This window comes from Sus scrofa, chromosome 5 (genome assembly GCF_000003025.6).
Source record: "Sus scrofa isolate TJ Tabasco breed Duroc chromosome 5, Sscrofa11.1, whole genome shotgun sequence".
Taxonomy (NCBI): Eukaryota; Metazoa; Chordata; class Mammalia; order Artiodactyla; family Suidae; genus Sus; species Sus scrofa.
In genome coordinates, this window is record NC_010447.5 from 16117052 (window position 1) to 16136024 (window position 18973).

The 18973-nt window shown below is 42.6% G+C and overlaps 1 protein-coding gene across 11 annotated transcripts in view; it reads right to left on the reverse strand.

Annotated features, from left to right (window-relative positions):
- The window catches only part of LIMA1 (LIM domain and actin binding 1), a 102687-nt gene that overhangs the window by 42616 nt on the left and 41098 nt on the right, over positions 1 to 18973 (reverse strand). For 7 of the 11 annotated variants that reach the window (XM_021090873.1, XM_021090869.1, XM_021090870.1 and 4 more), the window contains 1 exon segment: positions 10934 to 10979. The exons of the other annotated variants lie outside the window; for them this stretch is intronic. In XM_021090873.1, coding sequence (XP_020946532.1) covers positions 10934 to 10979 — 46 coding nt within the window. 11 annotated transcript variants of the gene reach the window in all.

The following is an 18973-nucleotide window of genomic DNA, read 5'->3' on the forward strand; positions in this document are numbered from 1 at the left end:
CGTCTGAGACCTACACCACAGTTCACAGCAATGCCAGATCCTTAACCCACTGAACGAATCCAGGGATTGAACCCGCAACCTCATGGTTCCTAGTCGGATTCATTTCCGCTGCGCCATTACGGGAACTCCTCAACTATATTTTACTTTAAAAAAAAGTTCATCATTCCATGCCACAAAATTACATGGAGAATCCTGCAGGGTTTTTTTCTTTTAAATGAGACAAAGATGCAGTCGAGCTTACCAACAGCTGTAGATAGTACCATCAAGGACTGAAATTATTCATAGAAATTTAAAGCGGCCACTAGCCTTTTACATGTATTTGCTTAAGTGATATATCAGCATAGCTGACATAATTTATACGAACCATCAAATTTTACTGTTACATAAGAACCTAACCCTCCTTTCCCCCCTGTCCTTCTCTACATGTTTGTTTATGTGTGAATTCTCAGTTATTAGAAAATTCACTATTTTCTAGATCCTTTGGTTAAAAAATATCCAGGCTTCATATGAAACAGCACTGTCACCCCCACTCTTGACTGAAGGACACACATTTAAACATCTAAGACAGTTCTCTTTTGCCTGGGTCAAAACGGAATTAATTTATACATATAAGACAGATTGAAAACAACCTGGAATTTGTCAGTGTTGTTCTGCAATAATAGAGGAAACATGCGTGGTGTAGTAAAATTCAATGTCCCAGACTTTGCAAGCACTCCCAAATAAACTAAGCAGCAGCACCTTCCCAACAAACCACACACTCCAATACCTTCTTGCCCTCCATTCCTGTAGTCTGTGATCCACCGGTCTTTCAACTAAGAAAGGACAAACCACCTAGGACTGAAAGACTCTGGGGGAATTAAACAGGATTAGCAGCTATATTGGGAATTAAGTCTCTCACCCTATTACTCTTCTGAATACACTCTGAGAGCCACACCATCAAGCAGCACCAAGGCATGAAGAGAAGAACATTATAGAAGAACAACTGATTGATTTGTGTGTTTAAGTCTTTTTTTCTTTCTTCCCCCCACCCCGCTCTTTTTTGGCCATCCCTTGGCATAGGGAGCTCCAGGGCCAGGGATCAGATCTGAGCCACCGTTGTGACCTACAGTGCAGCTGCATTCACGCCACAGCTATGGCAACACCAGATCCTTAACCCACCGAGCCAGGCAGGCCAGGGATCAATCCTATGTCCAGGTGCTGCAGAGATGCCACTGATCCTACTGCACCGCAGCAGAAACTCCTTGTATTTAAATCTTAGCTGGCAAGATGCTTCACTGGGGGATGCATGTACAGATCAGAAATATAAACAGCATAAAAAGTTTTCCTGTTGGATGGAGTTCCTGTCGTGGCACAGCAGAAACAAATCCAACTAGGAACCATGAGATTGTGGGTTCGATGCCTGGCCTCAATCAGCGAGTTAAAGATCTGGCGTTGCCATGAGCTGTGGTATAGGTCGCAGATGGGGCTCGGATCTGGCATTGCTGTGGCTCTGGCATAGGCCAGCAGCAACAGCTCCGATTAGACCCCTAGCCTGGGAACCTCCATATGCCGTGCGTATGGCCCTCAAAAGACAAAAAAAAAAAAAAAAAAAAAAAAAAGTTTTTCCTGTTGGAAAAGAGAGACTTAAAGAACAGCTCTGGAAGCTAGTGCTACCTTGACTGCCAACAGCACTCCTGGCTCTGTGCTCTCTCCAGTGACACAATGGATGAGTCATCTGGGCCTCCAACCTCACCTGCCCTGCCCTGCCCTACTCCACCCAGCCCATACAGGCTCTCTGAGAATCAAAGTGGCACTTTGCCTTGGTAAATGGACACTACTTTTCTTAGAGATATATCATGTGATGGATCAAAGTATATTGATTGACATGGAAGATGCTCAGAAGATACTTCTGGGTGATTCAAGCTAATTACATGACAGCATGATCCCATTTTACAACACACATGTATGTTTATTAATATAAACATAGAAAAGTAGTCTGGAAGAAAAGACATCAGAATGTTAACAGGTTGCCTCTGGGGATCATGGATTTATGGGCATTTATATTTTCTTCTTTTTCTTTTTTACAATAAATGTGCTATCATTGTGTAATAAGAATGAATATAAAAATGAAATTATGCATTGAATATCAAATAATTCTTATGTGACTTATAAGTGGCTTGAAAGTTGTCATTTCCACTTTACTTGTGATGACCTGGAAGAAAGAGATCTGTGTGATGGAGTACAAGCAATGTCCCAAACAAGGGCCTTGATGGAGGACCTCCTTTGGGGGGGGGCATTCTAACAGAGGAGTAAATGTGCTCTCCCTTTTTTTTTTTTTTTTGGTCTTTTTAGGGCTGCACCTGCCTCATATGGAAGTTCTGAGGCTAAGGGTCAAACTGGAGCTGCAGATGCTGGCCTACACCACAGCCACAGCAATGCCAGATCCTTAAGCCACTGAGCAAGGTCAGGGATCGATCCTGCATCCTCAGGAATACTAGCCCAGTTAGTTTCCACTGAGCCACAATGGGAACTCTATGTATTTTCTTATTTTTCAATTGATCTATAGTTGACTTATGATATTATGTTAGTTTTAGGTGATATAGCAAAGCGATTTGGTTTATTTTTTATCGTTTTTTTTCTTTCTTTCTTTCTTTTTTCTTTTTTTTTTTTTTTTTTGTCTTTCTAGCGCTGAACCTACCGCACATGGAGGTTCCCAGGCTAGGGGTCGAATCAGAGCTACAGCTGCTGGCCTACGCCACAGCCACAGAAAAGCAGGATCCAAACTGCGTCTGCAACCTACACCACAGCTTACGGCAACGCCGGATCCTTAACCCACTGAGTGAGGCAAGGGATCGAACCCGAGTCCTCATGGATGCTAGTCGGGTTCATTAACCCCTGAGCCACGACAGGAACTCCTGGTTTATTTTTTAGATTATATTCCATTATAGATTATATTGAATATATAATATAATTGAATATAATTCTCTGTGCTATACAGTAAATTCTTGTTGCTTATCTATTTTATGTATAATATCTGTATTTCCTACAATGGACATGTATTACTCATATAATCCAGCTCCATCCAGCCAAGTGACCCTGGGCAAGTTTCTTAATTTCTGGAAACTACTGTACAGGGCTATTGTGGAGAGTAAATGAGACTATATTAAAGCACATAGTGCAGTATTTGACACAAATAGTGTCAGTAAATGGTGACAATTATTATTAAATGGGTGGTCCTCCCTACTCCTCCTGCCACTCCTACAACGGTGGTCAACCACACTATCCCATCATCTCCCAAATCCTGAACTTGGGTTATAGTCTCTTACTGTTCTTTTTTTCTTTTTTCTTTTGTCTTTTAATTATTTATTTTTTCGTCTTTTATTTACTTAATTTTTTTTAGGGCCGAACCCATGGCATATGAATCCCTTCCTCTCTTTGGGTCTCAGTTATTCACCCCGCAAAATGAAGAGGTTGGGTCAAATAAGCGTGAACATAAAACAGATAATGAACAAAAAGCTACTGTATAGCACAGGGAACTATGCTCAATATTTTGTAATGACCTATAAGGAAAAAGAAAATGAAAAAGAATATATATACACATTTATATGTGTATACATACATATATATCTGAATCACTTGGCTAGATACCTGAAACTAACACAACGTAAATCAATTAAATATACAAACTGAAGTTTATAAAATATAAACTTCAATAAAAAAATGAGCTTTCATGATGAAATCCTGGCAAGGGAATCTTCATCTTAAGCACAAGGATATCTGACAGGATAGAGCAGCAGGTGGGAAACACGGATGACCTTGGGCGTACAGTCTCCAAGGATGGGAAGAAATTGCTAGGCTAAGAGCTTCTCAGAGATGAAGGTCTCAATAGCACAGATTTCAAGAAGCGGCATATTCTATGCTTGAAAGGAACCTGAAACTATAACTGACAGTGGTATGAATGGTCTGTGTTTCTGTGTCCCAGGTGCAGCTGGAAGAGGAAGAGAGGAGGGGTAAATTTCTAGGACTTCGAGTCCTCCTATAACCCCATCTCAGTATTTGCTAAAGGAACACATTTACCCACTTGCTCCTGAATGTTTCTCCACCTTAACTTTCCATGGTAGAATGAGAGTATCTTATGCCAAGATGGTCACCTCTATAAATGTATGTGGACATTTCTCCATGTTCCTTGAGGAAACAATTCTGACTTCTCACAAGTCTGGTGGATCTTAAAAGCAACTATCTGTCATTAACGGAGAAACTGGTAAGACCTGCGTAAAGCCTGTAGCTTAGCGGACAACCTTGCACCAACGCTAATTTCTAAGTTTTAATACATGAACCACAATTATATAAGATGATAACAACAGTGGGGGCTTGGTGGAGGTGTATGGGAACTCTTTGTATTATCTACTGTAAATCTAAAATTATTTCAGGAGTTCCTGTCGTGGCGCAGTGGTTAACGAATCCGACTAGGAACCATGAGGTTGCGGGTTCAGTCCCTGCCCTTGCTCAGTGGGTTAATGATCCGGAGTTGCCACGAGCTGTGGTGTAGGTTGCAGACGCGGCTCGGATCCTGCGTTGCTGTGGCTCTGGTGTAGGCCGGTGGCTACAGCTCCGATTCAACCCCTAGCCTGGGAACCTCCATATGCCACGGGAGCGGCCCAAAGAAAGAGCAAAAAGACAAAATAAATAAATAAATAAATAAATAAATAAATAATAAAATAAAATTATTTCAAAATAAAAAATTGATGTTAAAAAAGTAACCATCTTTCAGCTTCATGTTTTCTTCAAGCCATGGCTGTCTCTCATATTTCACAGTTAAGGGTCTTGAAAGCACAATCTTGTGCAGTTGCTATTTCCCCTTGACCACTTTTCACTCCAGTTCTACTACCCAAACACTTCTGAAGCAGCACTGATCAGGGTCACCAATTACCTCTTTATATTTTTTATTTCAATGTCTTGTTTTCAACTTGTGACTTTTCTCAATTACAGAAATAAATTTTAAAAGCTATTGAAGGAGAAAAGTCAATCCATATAGGAAGGTATCTATCCCTTGAAAATATGCTTCCATTTTTCCTATTTGACTCCCCCCGTATCCCAATCAAGATATACACTGTCAACAACTTGGTGCACACACTCTCATTTTTTTCCTTATTTTTATACACATGTATATTTTTCTAGAAAATCAAACTATAGTTCCCATTGTGCACCTTGCTTTACTCATGTATAGTGCTTTTGGTGTCTTTCCATCCCATGCCAATACATAAAATCTTAACCATATACTATAACACCAGATATAATATTACATATATTACTATGTTGGATATAGGAACCATAATTTACCATTCCCCCACTGATGAATATCTGCATTATTTCAAACATGTCAGTATTACAAAGAATCCTGAAATAAATATCCTTTACATTTATTTTATTTCACCTGTGAGCTTTTCTCAATGATAATTCTTAGGAGTAAAACTGCTGGCTCAGTGGGTATGAAACATATTTGATATTTGAATAGGCATTGTCTAACTGACTCTTCACTAGCACTGGATGAGAATATTCCTCACAAACTGAATATTATTTTAAAAAACTGATTAGGTTACAATTCATATCTCAGATACTTTAATTTACATCCCTTTAATAATGAGGCTAAGCATTTAGAAAATGAGTTTATTGTTTCTTCTTCTTCTTCTTCTTCTTTTTTTTTTTGTTTTTGGCTTTTTCTAGGGCTGCACTTGCAGCATATGGAGGTTCCCAGGCTAGGGGCCTAATCAGACGGAGCTGTTGCTGCCAGCCTACACACCACAGCCAAGCAACTTGGGATCTGAGCCTCATCTGCGACCTACACCACAGCTCATGGCAACGCCAGATTCTTAACCCACTAAGTGAGGCCAGGGATCGAACCCGCAACCTCATGGTTCCTAGTTGGATTTGTTTCCACTGCACCACAATGGGAACTCCTGTTTTTTAATTACGTGTTCATATCCTTTCATCTCAGCTGCCAATTGCGATGGACACTTCTGCTTTATTTTCCTTGAGCTCTCTAGAGCATCTCACCTTACTGACCACTGCCCTCTTTAAAAATTCCTTTCATCCAATGGTTTCTGTGATACTCCTTTTTCCTAGATTTCTTCCCAGAGGGCCACCTTCAGTTTTCTTTACAGGTTTCTCTTCCTTAGTCCCTCCCTTATATGGTGGGGCCCCTCAAGGGTCTGCCTTAGGTCATCTTCTTTACTCACTTTATATATTTGTCTATAGATGATGTCATGTACCCTCCGGTGTCACCCACCAGCTTCTGTTGGTGACTCATGACCTACAATTCTAGCCAGATCTCTCGCCTTACCTATGAGTTTCACCTGGAAATCCTGTAGGCATCTTAAACTCATCCTTTTTTTTATTGGCTGGAAGTTCTCAGGCCAGGGATTGAACCCAAGCCACAGGAGTGACCTGAGTCACAACAGCGACAATGCTGGATCCTTAACGTACCGGATCTCATCCTTGTCTAAGGCTGAAGTCTCCCCTCTCTGCCCTTCACTCCTCACTCTTTAATCTGTTTCTTTTCCTGACTTCTCCATATTAATGAACGGGACAACTGTCTTTCCTACTGTTCTCTTATGCCTCCATGATGTGCATGTGCTGCTTCCTCTGTCACTCCTCTGCCCCCTTTGTTTAATTCCTATTTGTCCTTTGGGCTCAGTCTGGCACCACTTCTTCTGGGAAGGCTTCCTTTTTTTTTTTTTAGGGTCGCGTGTGGGGCATATGGAAGTTCCCAGGCTAGGGGCTGAATCAGAGCTGCTACTGCTGGCCTACACCACAGCTCACAGCAATGCCAGATCCTTAATCTACTGAGTGGGGGCCAGGGATCGAACCTGAATCCTCGTGGATATTAGTCAGGTTCGTTACCAATGAGCTACAACAGGAACTCCTGCTTCCGTCTCTTTTGGGGAGCACACCTGCAGCATCTGTAAGTTCTCCAGGCCAGGGATGAAGCCCAAGCCACAGCAGTGACAATGCCAGATCCTTAACTCCTGGGAAGCCTTCCTTAATGTGGTATAGTCCAGGTTATGAGTTTCTCCTAAATTCTCCTCAGTACCTTGTGTTTTTATTTATTTATTTATTTTATTTTATTTTTTGTCTTTTTGCCATTTCTTGGGCCGCTCCCGCGGCATATGGAGTTTCCTGGGCTAGGGGTCCAATCGGATCTGGACCAGCCTACGCCAGAGCCACAGCAACTTGGGATCTGAGCTGCATCTGTGACCTACACCACAGCTCATGGCAACGCCGGATCATTAATCCACTGAGCAAGGGCAGGGACCAAACCCGCAACCTCATGGTTCCTAGTCAGATTCGTTAACCACTGCGCCACGACAGGAACTCCAGTACCTTGTGTTTTTAATACAGAACTTATCATAATGGGATTATAAACTCTATTTTCCAAACTCTAAATAGTTCCTTGAAGGCAGAGGCCAACTCTTTGTCTTATGGTCTTTTTAGGGCCACACCCACGGCATATGGAGATTCCCAGGTTAGGGGTCGAATCAGAGCTGTAGCTGCAGGCCTACACCACAGCCACAGCCAACGCCCGATCTGAGCCACGTTTGCGACCTACACCACAGCTCAGGGCAACGCTAGATCCTTAATCCACTGAGGAAGGCCAGGGGGGATCAAACCCACGTCCTAATGGATACTAATCGGGTTCATTACCACTGAGCCACAACAGGAACTCCGGCAGAGACCAACTCTTATTCCTCTTTGTGCCTTTGGCACCTGGTACATAAAAGATGCTCCATAAATGTTTAACTATACTTGTGGTGCCAACTTGGGTCATCCCACTATCTTGATGACCTAGTCCAGTCAGGCCTTTATCCTATCACTCCCAAACAGCACAAGATGACCAGTGACTTCTGTGTTGCCAAATCTGATAGTAGACCTCAGCCTATCTCTGTGTCTGACTCTGTTGATAATTTGCCTTTTAGAAATGCTTTCTTCACGGGACATCTGGCACCCCATTCTCTTGTTTCCACTGCTATTTCACCAATTGCTCCCTCTAAGTCTCCTTTGCTGCTTCTTCCTCATCTATCCAACTTTGAAACATCAAGGTGCCCCTGAGCACTGTCCTCAGAACCCTTTCCCAGTTATACTCACTCCCCAGGTGATCTCATGCATCTCCTGTCTTTACAAATCACTGACACTTTGATACCCACATACCTCATCTCCAGGTTGGATCTCTTCCAATTCCAGATTTGCGCATCCAAGTTCCTATCTGACATCTCCACTTGGATGTGTTAATAAAGAATTTTCCATTTAACATGTTCAAAACTGAGCTTCTAATAAATATCCCCCCTTCTCTAAACCTGCTTTTCCTACCATCTTCCCCATCTCAGTGGCATTTTCCCTGGTGTTTGGGCCAAAAGCATTGTTGCCATTCTTTTTTTTTTTTTTTTTTTTTTGTCTTTTGTTGTTGTTGTTGTTGTTGCTATTTCTTGGGCCGCTCCCACGGCATATGGAGGTTCCCAGGCTAGGGGTTGAATCGGAGCTGTAGCCACCGGCCTACGCCAGAGCCATAGCAATGCGGGATCCGAGCCGCGTCTGCAACCTACACCACAGCTCACTGCAACGCCGGATCGTTAACCCACTGAGCAAGGGCAGGGACCGAACCCGCAACCTCATGGTTCCTAGTCGGATTCGTTAACCATTGCGCCACGACGGGAACTCCCATTGTTGCCATTCTTTTTCCCTACCTTCAGCATAAATCCTGACCACTTGTTACCTGTATAGCTGCTACTCCAGTCCAATTCATTATCATCTCTGGCCTAAATCACTGCAATTATCTCATAATTGGTCTTCATGCTTCTGCCATTGTTCCTCTAGTCTCTTTCTCCTCTTCTTAAAATTTTAGTCTGATCACATCAGTCCTTTGCACACAAACCATCCGAAGGCCTGCATCTGTACAGTGTTAAGGTCCAGGTCCTTACAATGGCTCTAAATGACATTTCTCTTCCAGTTGCTCAAATACACTTAGAATGTTCTTGCCTCAGGGCATCTGAATGTGCTGTTATCTTCTGTCTGAATTATTTTTCTCCCCAGCTCACGTCCTCAGATCTCTGCTCAAATGTCTCCTTATCAGAGGCTTTCCTTGACCGCTATACTCTACCCCGCTCACCCGCTTTATGTTATTTCATACCTGACAACAGGTTTATTGTCTGTCTCTCCCACCAGAACATAAACTCCACGGTGGCAGGGATGTAGTCTGTATTACTGCCTAAAACAGTGCTTGGCATATTAGTGGGGTGCTCTGTGGATACTTGCTAAATGAATGAGTGAAAGGAAAAAAGGAAAAGAGAAGCTTCTTTGTGCCTTAGGGGGTTAAAGATCCGGCATTGTCACTGTTGTGGCTCTGATTACAGTTGTGGTGTGAGTTTGATCCCTGGCCCAGGAACTTTTGCATGCTGCAGGTGCAGCACCACCACCGCACCCCCCCCCAAAAAAAAAAAGAAAAAAGGAAAGAAAGGAAAAGAAAAAAGGAAGAAAGGAAAAAGGGGAAAAATAACAGGCGAGAGAGAATAAACCAGCAATTGAGTGAAATGACGGTAACTTTTCTTATAGTGTGCCAAAGAGGATCCATTCTCAAATTACAGGAAAATTAAGTCAAAGACCAGTAGGGAGTTCCCGTCGTGGCACAGTGGTTAACGCATCCGACTAGGAACCATGAGGTTGCGGGTTTGGTCCCTGCCCTTGCTCAGTGGGTTAACAATCCGGCGTTGCCGTGAGCTGTGGTGTAGGTTGCAGATGCGGCTTGGATCCCGCGTTGCTGTGGCTCTGGCATAGGCCAGCGGCTACAGCTCCGATTGGACCCCTAGCCTGGGAACCTCCATATGCTGTGGGAGCGGCCCAAAGAAATAGCAAAAAGACAAAACAAAACAAAACAAACAAACAAAAAAACCCCAGTAAGCACTGCTCCCTTAGAGAAAACAAAGTGACAGGGGCGTGTTATGTACTAATTTAAATAGTTTAGGTACTGAAAACTGCCAAGAGGATGTTTTTGTAATGCTGGCCCAATTAAAGAATTCTTGCCAAAAATGTGAGGTTTTTTTTTTTCCTCCTCACAAGACTAAATCAAGTAAGATTTCAAAAGAAATACACTATCCAGAGCAGCTAGAAGTTAGCCAGTGGGAGAGTACAAATGGGTACGAGCTAGGAGCTAGTTCTGAGGTTTTTGCCTTTGATGGACCCTGTAGCTAACTAAGAAGCTTGCTACCTCGGCTGGGTCAATAAGTTTGCTTTGGGAGTTTGCATCGTGGCACAGCGGAAACGAATCCGACTAAGAACCATGAAGTTGTGGGTTTGATCCCTGGCCTCGCTCAGCGGGTTAAGGATCCCGAGTTGCCGTGAGCTGTGGTGTAGATGCGGCTCGGATCTGGAGTTGCTTGCTGTGACCGTGGTATAGGTTGGTGGCTACAGCTCTGATTAGTCCCCTAGCCTGGGAACCTCCATATGCCACAGGTGCAGCCCTAAAAAGACAAAAAAAAAAATTAACAAAAAAAAGTTTGCTTTAAACAACCCAGGGGATGACAACAGCTGCACAGCTGCTACCATTTAAATGCAGAGATATTCTTATTGTTTGATTTGGAAAAAAGGAAAAGCCTAGGATGCCCGTATCCTAATTTGAGCACAAGCAGTAAGCCATTTTATAACCACCAGCAAAGCACTTGGCCTTCTGACCTTCACTCAAGTCAGCAAAGAAAAAGTGACTCAAAAAGAGAGTCTCAGTGAACAAATAAGACTCTCTACACCTGAGCCAAGCTCTCCTGAGCAAATGGTTCACGAATCAGACCAGCTGGCACAGATGCCCAGCTCAGCTGACATTGAGCCCATGCCCTGCAGAGGCTGCAGGTGGCTGGGCCACATGGGCTCTGCCCACAATGTTCCACGTGTCCCAGGGCTTCCAAATACTTACACTTCTTCTCTTTTCCATGTTTGCTTCTTCAGCTGCTTTCTGGTACCTTCAAAGAAGAAGGGGGGGAAAAGAGAATGTCCTCAAATTAAACTTATATTTTTACTCTTTCAATCTTTAAGAAAACCACTTCTGCACACCTATCTGCCAAGCAATTGTCTTTAATCGACTCTATCAGAAGAAGCAGAGAATGAGAGCAGTCCTCACTTCCTGGGCTGTTGCAGTCACCTGCTCTAAGAGAAAGAGCCAAGACGATGAGGTCAAATGCTGGGAAAGAACTGAATTAAGCAGAAAGTCTGCGGCTTAAGTCCCAATTCCATCACGTATTCACTGTGCTCTCGGGCAAGTCAACTTCTCTAACAGCCTCAGTTTTCTTATCTAGAAAAACAATCTGTTACAAAGCTGGGATGATCAAATGAGATCACGTGTATAAAAATGTTTTGGAATTAGTCAAAGGATATAGCCTTGCATTAACCCTAGTGTGCACATTTCCCCACCAGCAATGCCTCTGAAATCAGCATTCTTATCAACCAGTTGGTCAAGAGGTAGTCATACCACCAGTACCTATGTGAACTTAGTCTAAGCTGCTGGTACTGTCGCTTTAGTTCAGTTAAATGAACCTGAAGATACTATACATGTTCTTTTTCTTTCCTTTTCTTTTTTTAGGGCTACTCCCATAGCAAATGGAAGGTCCCAGGTTAGGGGTTGAATCAGAGCTGTAGCTGCTGGCCCACAGCAATGTGGGATCCAAGCTGTGCCTGCAATCTACACCACAGCTCACAGCAATGTTGGATCCCCAACCCACTGAGCAAGGCCAGAGATCAAACCCACATTCTCATGGATACTAGTCAGGTTCATAACCTGCTGAGCCACAATAGGAACTCCTTAAAGGTCTTTAAAGAGATTACATTATAATTTGCCATTTTTTGGATTTGCCATTTAAAGAATTTTTTTTTCTTCTTTTTAGGGCCGCACCTCACAGCATATGGAGGATCCCAGGTTAAGGATCGAAGCTGAGCTAAGCTGCCGGCCTACGCCACAGTCACAGCAACACAGGATCCAAGCTGTGTCTGTGACCTACACCACAGCTCACACCAATGCCAGATCCTTAACTCACTGAGCGAGGCCAGGGATGGAACTTGCAACCTTGGATTCATTTCTGCTGGGCCACAACAGGAACTCCTAAAGAAATATTATTTTACTTTTTTATATGCCTAAGAATAACATGTGAGAAAAGCTTATATGTTAAGTAAGCATTAATCTTTTAAAAATTTTTTTTAATTTTTAATTTTATGGCCGCACCTGAGTCATATGGAAGGAAGTTCCCAGGCCAGGGATTGAACCTGAGCCTCAGCTGTGACCTACAGTGAAGCTTCAGTAACACAGGATCTTTTAAACCACTCTGCTGGGCCAGGGATAGAACCTGTGCCTCTGTGGTGACCCAGGCTGCTGCAGTCAGATTCTTAACCCAGTTGCCACAGTGGGAACTCCAAACATTGGTCTTTTTAATCAGCAGCAATTTTCCTTAGTGAGTCATAAAATAATGGCTCTGCCTAGAGTTGATAAGAGTCTTAGATTTGATAAGCAGGCTTATATAATTTTATTATTTTAAGTTTATTATTACTTTCATCATTTTATCATTTTTATTACTTGGTTCAGATATCCCTGAGAAACAACTGAAGCCCCAGGGCTTTTCAGGGAGATCAGGTTTTTCTCTACTTGAAGACAAAAAGAGGTTTGGGAGGTCCAGGCTAGAGACCTTCACCTGGCTTCCTCGGGGCCTTTGAGTCAAGCATTGAAGGCAGCACCATCACTTGGACAATCCCCACCATGTGACTTCCTTGGGCCTGCATAAACGGAACTCACCAACCCAACCCTAGAAAAGGACACACTGAAAGGGCCACTTGCTCCCTATTTTAAGGTAGAATTTCAGAAGTCCCAAGGCATTTGGGCAAGAAAAAGGAGGTGAGACAAAAAGATAAAGAGAAGTAGAGGAAAGGGCCCATTCTTCTACCAAAACCAATTTGACCCATAAATACCTTCATAAACTCAGAACTTCCTTAGTATTTGTGTTAAACAGAACAACCTTATCCAATATGGAAGCCAGAGGAAAGTCCTGGATCGGTATCACTGCTTTACTGCTTCGTAACCTAGGTTATATCACTTCATTTACGTGGGCCTCATCTGAGAAACTGACTATGGGAGAGGATTTCTACGGTCTCTTCTAGTCCCATCACTGTTTAACTTTTTTTTTTTTTCTTTTTTGGCTTTTTAGGGCCACACCTGTGACATATGGAAGTTCCCAGGCTAGGAGTTAAATCGGAGCTACGGCTGGGGGCCTATGCCACAGCCACAGCAACGTGGGATCCAAGCCATGTCTGCCACCTACATCACAGCAACACCAGATCCCCAACCCACTGAGTGAGGCCAGGGATGGAACCCACATCCTCATGGATCCTTATTGGATTCATTTCTGCTGAGCCACAATAGGAACTCCACTATTTAAATTTTTTTGTTTTGTTTTGTCTTTTTGCCATTTCTTGGGCCTCTCCCGAGGCATACGGGAGGTTCCCAGGCTAGGGGTCTAATTGGAGCTGTAGCCACCAGCCTACATCAGAGCCACAGCAACGCAGGATCCGAGCCTCGTCTATGACCTACACCACAGCTCACGGCAATGCCCGATCGTTAACCCACTGAGCAAGGGCAGGGATCGAACCCGTAACCTCATGGTTCCTAGTCAGATTCGTTAACCACTGCGCCACGACGGGAACTCCCTACTATTTAAATTTTTAACAATCAGATATCAGTATGAATCTCATTCACCAGAACGGACAATACTCTGCAAATGAGCAGAGCTTTCTTACAGGGTACGATAAAAGGACTTGCGGCATTTCTGTGATTTCATTGACCATAAATAGATTATGAAAGAAAATGGGATTAGAACTGCTATAAATCAAGTGACAAGCTGGAAAGATATTTGCAAATTATATTACAGATAAGAGGCTAATTTTCCTAAAGTGTAAAGAACTCTTACAATCAATAAGAAACTGACAAACAACTTAATAGAAAAATGGTCATGAATATAAACATATAGTTCACAGAAAATATCAAATGACTTAAACCATGAGGACATTCGACCTCAAAATGAAAACACAAACAACACTAAGAACATTTTTTAACATAGCAAGTATGAAAAACTTTTTTATTTTTGGCCATGCCTGTCACATATGGAAGTTCCCAAGCCAAGGACTGAATTCAATCCACAGTCATGACCCAAGCCACAGCAGTGATAACACTGGATCCTTAACCTACTGTGCCACAAGAGAACTCCAGGAAAAGGTTTTTTTTTAAAAAAAAAAAAAAAGCTAATTTACTGAGGGAAATTATTCTATGAAAGTAATTTTGTCAATTTTACAAAAACTTCAAAATTACAAAAGCACAAATGCTACCTACCACTCACAAACTGTGTTTCCAGAAGTAATCCTCACACAAGCAAAAATGACTTTTATGTTAGATTATTTTTCATAGTCTTAACTGCAATAGCAATCAACTGAAAACAACCTGAATATCCATTAGCAGAATACGGGTAAATAAATTATAATGTGTTCATTCAATGAAATACTACATAGCTATATAAAGAACAGTCATGGTGGTGACTGTTGCACAACAATTCAAATGTACTTAATGCTACTGAAACGTATACTTAAAATGGTTAAAAGGGTATATTATATGTTATGTATATATTACCAAAAAATTTTTAAAAGACAATGTAGGAGTTCCCTGATAGACTAGTGGTTAAGAATCCATTGTTGTCACTGCTGTGGCTCAGGTTTGATCCTTGGCCCAGGAATTTATGCATGTCATGGGGTGTGGCCAAAATACAAACAAACAAAAGACAATGTAGTATTAGCATAAAGGCAGACACACAGATCAATGGAATGGAATAGAGACCCCAGAAATAAATCCTCACATATATGGTCAAAGGATTTTAACAAGATACCAAGAAAATCTATTGTGGAAAAAAGTTTTTTCAATAAATGATGCTGGAAAAAGTAGATTTCCACACGTAAGAAAAAAAAAAAATGAAGTTAGTCTCTTATACAAAAATTAAGTCAAAATAGATTAAGACTGAAGTATAAAAGTTAAAGCTATAAAATTCTTAGAAAAAACAAGGGCAAAGCCTCATGATATTGAATTTGGCAAAGAATTCTTGGAATGACACCAAAAGCACAGGCAATAAAAGAAAAAACTTGAGTTCCCACTGTGCTGCAGTATGTTAAGAATCTGAATGCAGTGGCTTGGGTTGCTGTGGAGGCACAGGTTCACTCCCTGGCCTGGCACAGTGGGTTAAGGGATCCAGTGTTGCTGCAGCTGTGGCATAGTTTGGGATACAATCCTTGGCCTGGGAACTTCCATATGCCATGTGTGCAGCCATAAAAAGGAAGGAAGGAAGGGAGGGAGGAAGGAAGGAAGAAAGGAAGAGAGAGAGAAGCTCAGCAAAATCTTTGCATTAAAGGACACTATCAAGAGTGAAAAGGCAACCCTGGAATGGCAGAAAATATTTGCAAATCATATATCTGACAAGGGATTGATATCCAAAATATACAATACCTATTTTATTTAATTTATTTTTGATCATTTTTGGCTGCCCTGTGGCTTATGGAGCTCACAGGCCAGGGATCAGATTGGAGCCACAATTTTGACCTAAGTTGCAACTGCGGCAATGCCAGATCCCTAACCCACTGTGCTGGGCCAGGGATCAGACCCACATCCCGGCAGCTTCCAAGATGCTGCCAATCCCGTTAGGAAAGAGTTGGAGCTTACTATTTTGTTTTATTTTATTTTATTTTATTTAACAGTCGCACCTGTGGCATAAGGAAGTTATCAAGCTAGGGGTCAAATTGGAGCTGCAGCTGCCAGTCTATGCCACAGCCACAGCAATGTGGGATCTGAGCAGTACCTGGGACCTACAATGCAGCTTGCAGCAACACCAGATCCTTAACCCACTGAGCAAAGCCAGGGATCAAACTGGCATCCTCATGGATACTAGTTGGGTTCTTAACCTGCTGAGCCACAATGAGAACTCCTAAATATACAACATTTTAAAAATAATATTGCATTTTTAACAAGTAATATTGTATATACTACTCTGCATCTCCCTTTCTCCATTTTAGAACAGCTTCTTTTCCTTCAAGAAATATGTTCTAAGCACTAGTGAAAGAAATAACCAAAAGAGACATAATTTCCTGCTTTCAGAGAGCTTACAGCTTATATATTAAACACATGTGCACGTGTATACACACACTTATATACATATACACATATATTTGCACTTATATAGTGATAAATCCCTCAAAGAAAAAGGACAGAGTATTATTAAGTAACCTAACAAAGGAACTTAATTGAGAAGGCGGGGCTGGGGAGTAGGAGTGCTGTGTCTGTGTGTGCGTACGTGTCTGTGTGTCAGAAGGCCTTGCTGAGGAAATGACCTTTAGGCTGAGATCTGAAGTTTGACCAGAAGGAGTCAGCCAGGCAAAACAAAGCAAGAAAAGCATTCCAGGCACAGAAAAGAGCACACACAAAGTCCCCAAGGCAAGAAAGTGTCTCATGCGTATAAGATACACAAAGAACTCCAGTGTTGTTGAAGTACACTGAGAAAGAGAGAGTCAGGAGATGAGGCTGGGAGGCAAGAGATTTGTAGGCCATGCTAAGGATTTTTCTTTTTCTTTTTGGTCTTTTTAGGGCCATACCTGTAGCATATGGAAGTCCCCAGGCGAGCGGTCGAGCTGAACTGCAGCTGCTAGCCTTCACCACAGCCACAGCAATGCCAGATCGGAGCCACGTCTGCGACCTACACCACAGCTCACGGCAATGCTGGATCTTTAACCCACTGAGCGAGGCCAGGGATCGAACCTGCGTCCTCATGGATACTAGTCAGGGTCATTTCCGCTGAGCCACGATGGGAACTCCCTAGCCATGTTTTTAAAAGAGCACTGGATGCTGTGTGGAGAATGGACTGGAGGGGCCTGAAAATGGAGGTGGCAATAGTGAGAGATGATGCCGGCTTGGTTCAGGGTGGTGGCACTGCAGATAAAGTGAATGGACTCGAGATATGGCTCAGAAGCCGAATCAACAGCATTGGTAATGAGAGAAGGGGGAGAAAGAAGTCAAGAGTGATTCCCGGTTTCTGGCAGCTGAGTCAATGGAAGTACCGTTCCCTGGAATGGGGACTCTGAAGGAGGAGCAGAGGTAGGGATGCGGAAGATGAAGCGTTCAGTGTTAGCATCCACTTGGCGGCGGCAGTGATGAGATAACATGTGTCTAGACCTCAAAAGCGAGAACTGCGCTACTAACATAAATTTACAACCTGTCTGTCCACAGATGGTACCAAAGCTGTGGAAGTAAGTGATATCATTCACAAAGAGTGTGTAGTGCAAGAAAAGGCCCCTACTCAGTCCTGGGGACTCCGATAATTAGCAGTCGGAAGACAAAGAAGAGGTGATAACAGAGAATGGGAGTAGACAGAAGTAGGAGGAAAACCAGGACTCCCAGAGAAGCCAAGAGAAGAAGAAACGTGGGAAGGAAGAAGGGCTGAGCGGTCATCGAAGACGAAGCCTAACAAACATCTTGATTTAGCAACACTCAGAAGCCTTTGGTAACCCTGGCAACCCTCTCCCTCTATAATTTATTAACCCACAGTCCTTTTAATGAGCACTTGTATTGTTTCCAGTTATCCATCACCACGTACCGCGCTGTGGTGAATGTCCTTCTACATACATATTTTTTCCCCACTTGTGCTAATGTATCTGTCTGAGAGAGTCCCTCGAAACGGCAATGCAGAGCAGAGTGGATTATAGCTAGAAAGGAACTTAGGACTGGCCTTGAATTTGTGTTTCCACACCCCCTGGGTAATCATCGACAGTATATTACAGCAATAATCCATATAGGAAAGCCAGAGCCAATCAGCAGACTGGCCTATTCTTAGCCAATTGTTTCTCCAAGGCACAGGGTATTTACACTGTGGTTAGTTGGGTAAATAAGCTTAGAGGTTCCCTTCCCTTTACTGTCTTAACTGAAACAGAGTTACAGAAGGTCAAAATAATTTTCATCTTTAGTCGTATTCTTTGAGCCCTGAGGCATCTGTAAGGCACAGATGTATACACCAATGTCTGTCTTGAATCGTGTTCTGAAACTCCCACTCAAATACCACCACTCTCGATGATCATTGTACGACTATAAATGTAATAAAATTCATTTAAAAAAATCACCAACCCTTTATTTGTAATAAAGTGCTTGCTAAATAGTAGACGCACAGAGAGAAAGCTTCCAAAAACTGCTTTCTTCCGAGTTCCGTCCTTGGTACTTTTACATTTTGACTCTCAAAAGAGACACAGAGGCACAACACTTCTGAATTCAGTGTTGCATCAGGATTCAGGCCCTAGACTTTCCTCAGAGACACTCAGAGCAACCAGTATTATTCTGACACAAAATGTGAACGTCACTGATTGGGGGAGGGGAGATCTTTTCGAAGATCCAAATTTGAGGGAAAAAATATTTGCCATGAGATTTCTATAATTAAAATCTCCTTCCCTTCCCAGATCTTCTCATCCTCCAAGTCTCCTCTTCACATACAGAATTTAATCTTGCAACTGCTCATTAATGCTCAGCTGTGAGGCAGGCAGCTGATGGAGGATGCTAAAATTATCTGGGGAGTAATAACAGTGTCTCGAACTTTTCTAAGGCCAGAAAACAGAGTTCCTGAGCCATGACTCTTGCTCGTATGCCCTCTAATAGAGCAAAGGGAATCCTGAGCCAAAAAAAGGAAAATGGAAACTCCCAAGTTTTAGGCAATGTATTTTCTTCTGGAACAATTTCACCACTAAAATGTTACAGAAAAAGGAAAGAAACTGACCAGGGAGATCTGAGGGTCATTTTTCCTTAACAAGGAAGAATGATCACAGAAAACTAAATATAAACTCTTCTTCCTTGGGCCTCTGGGATGGGTAAAGATATAACAAGAGTGGGAGGAGCAGTGACATGAGG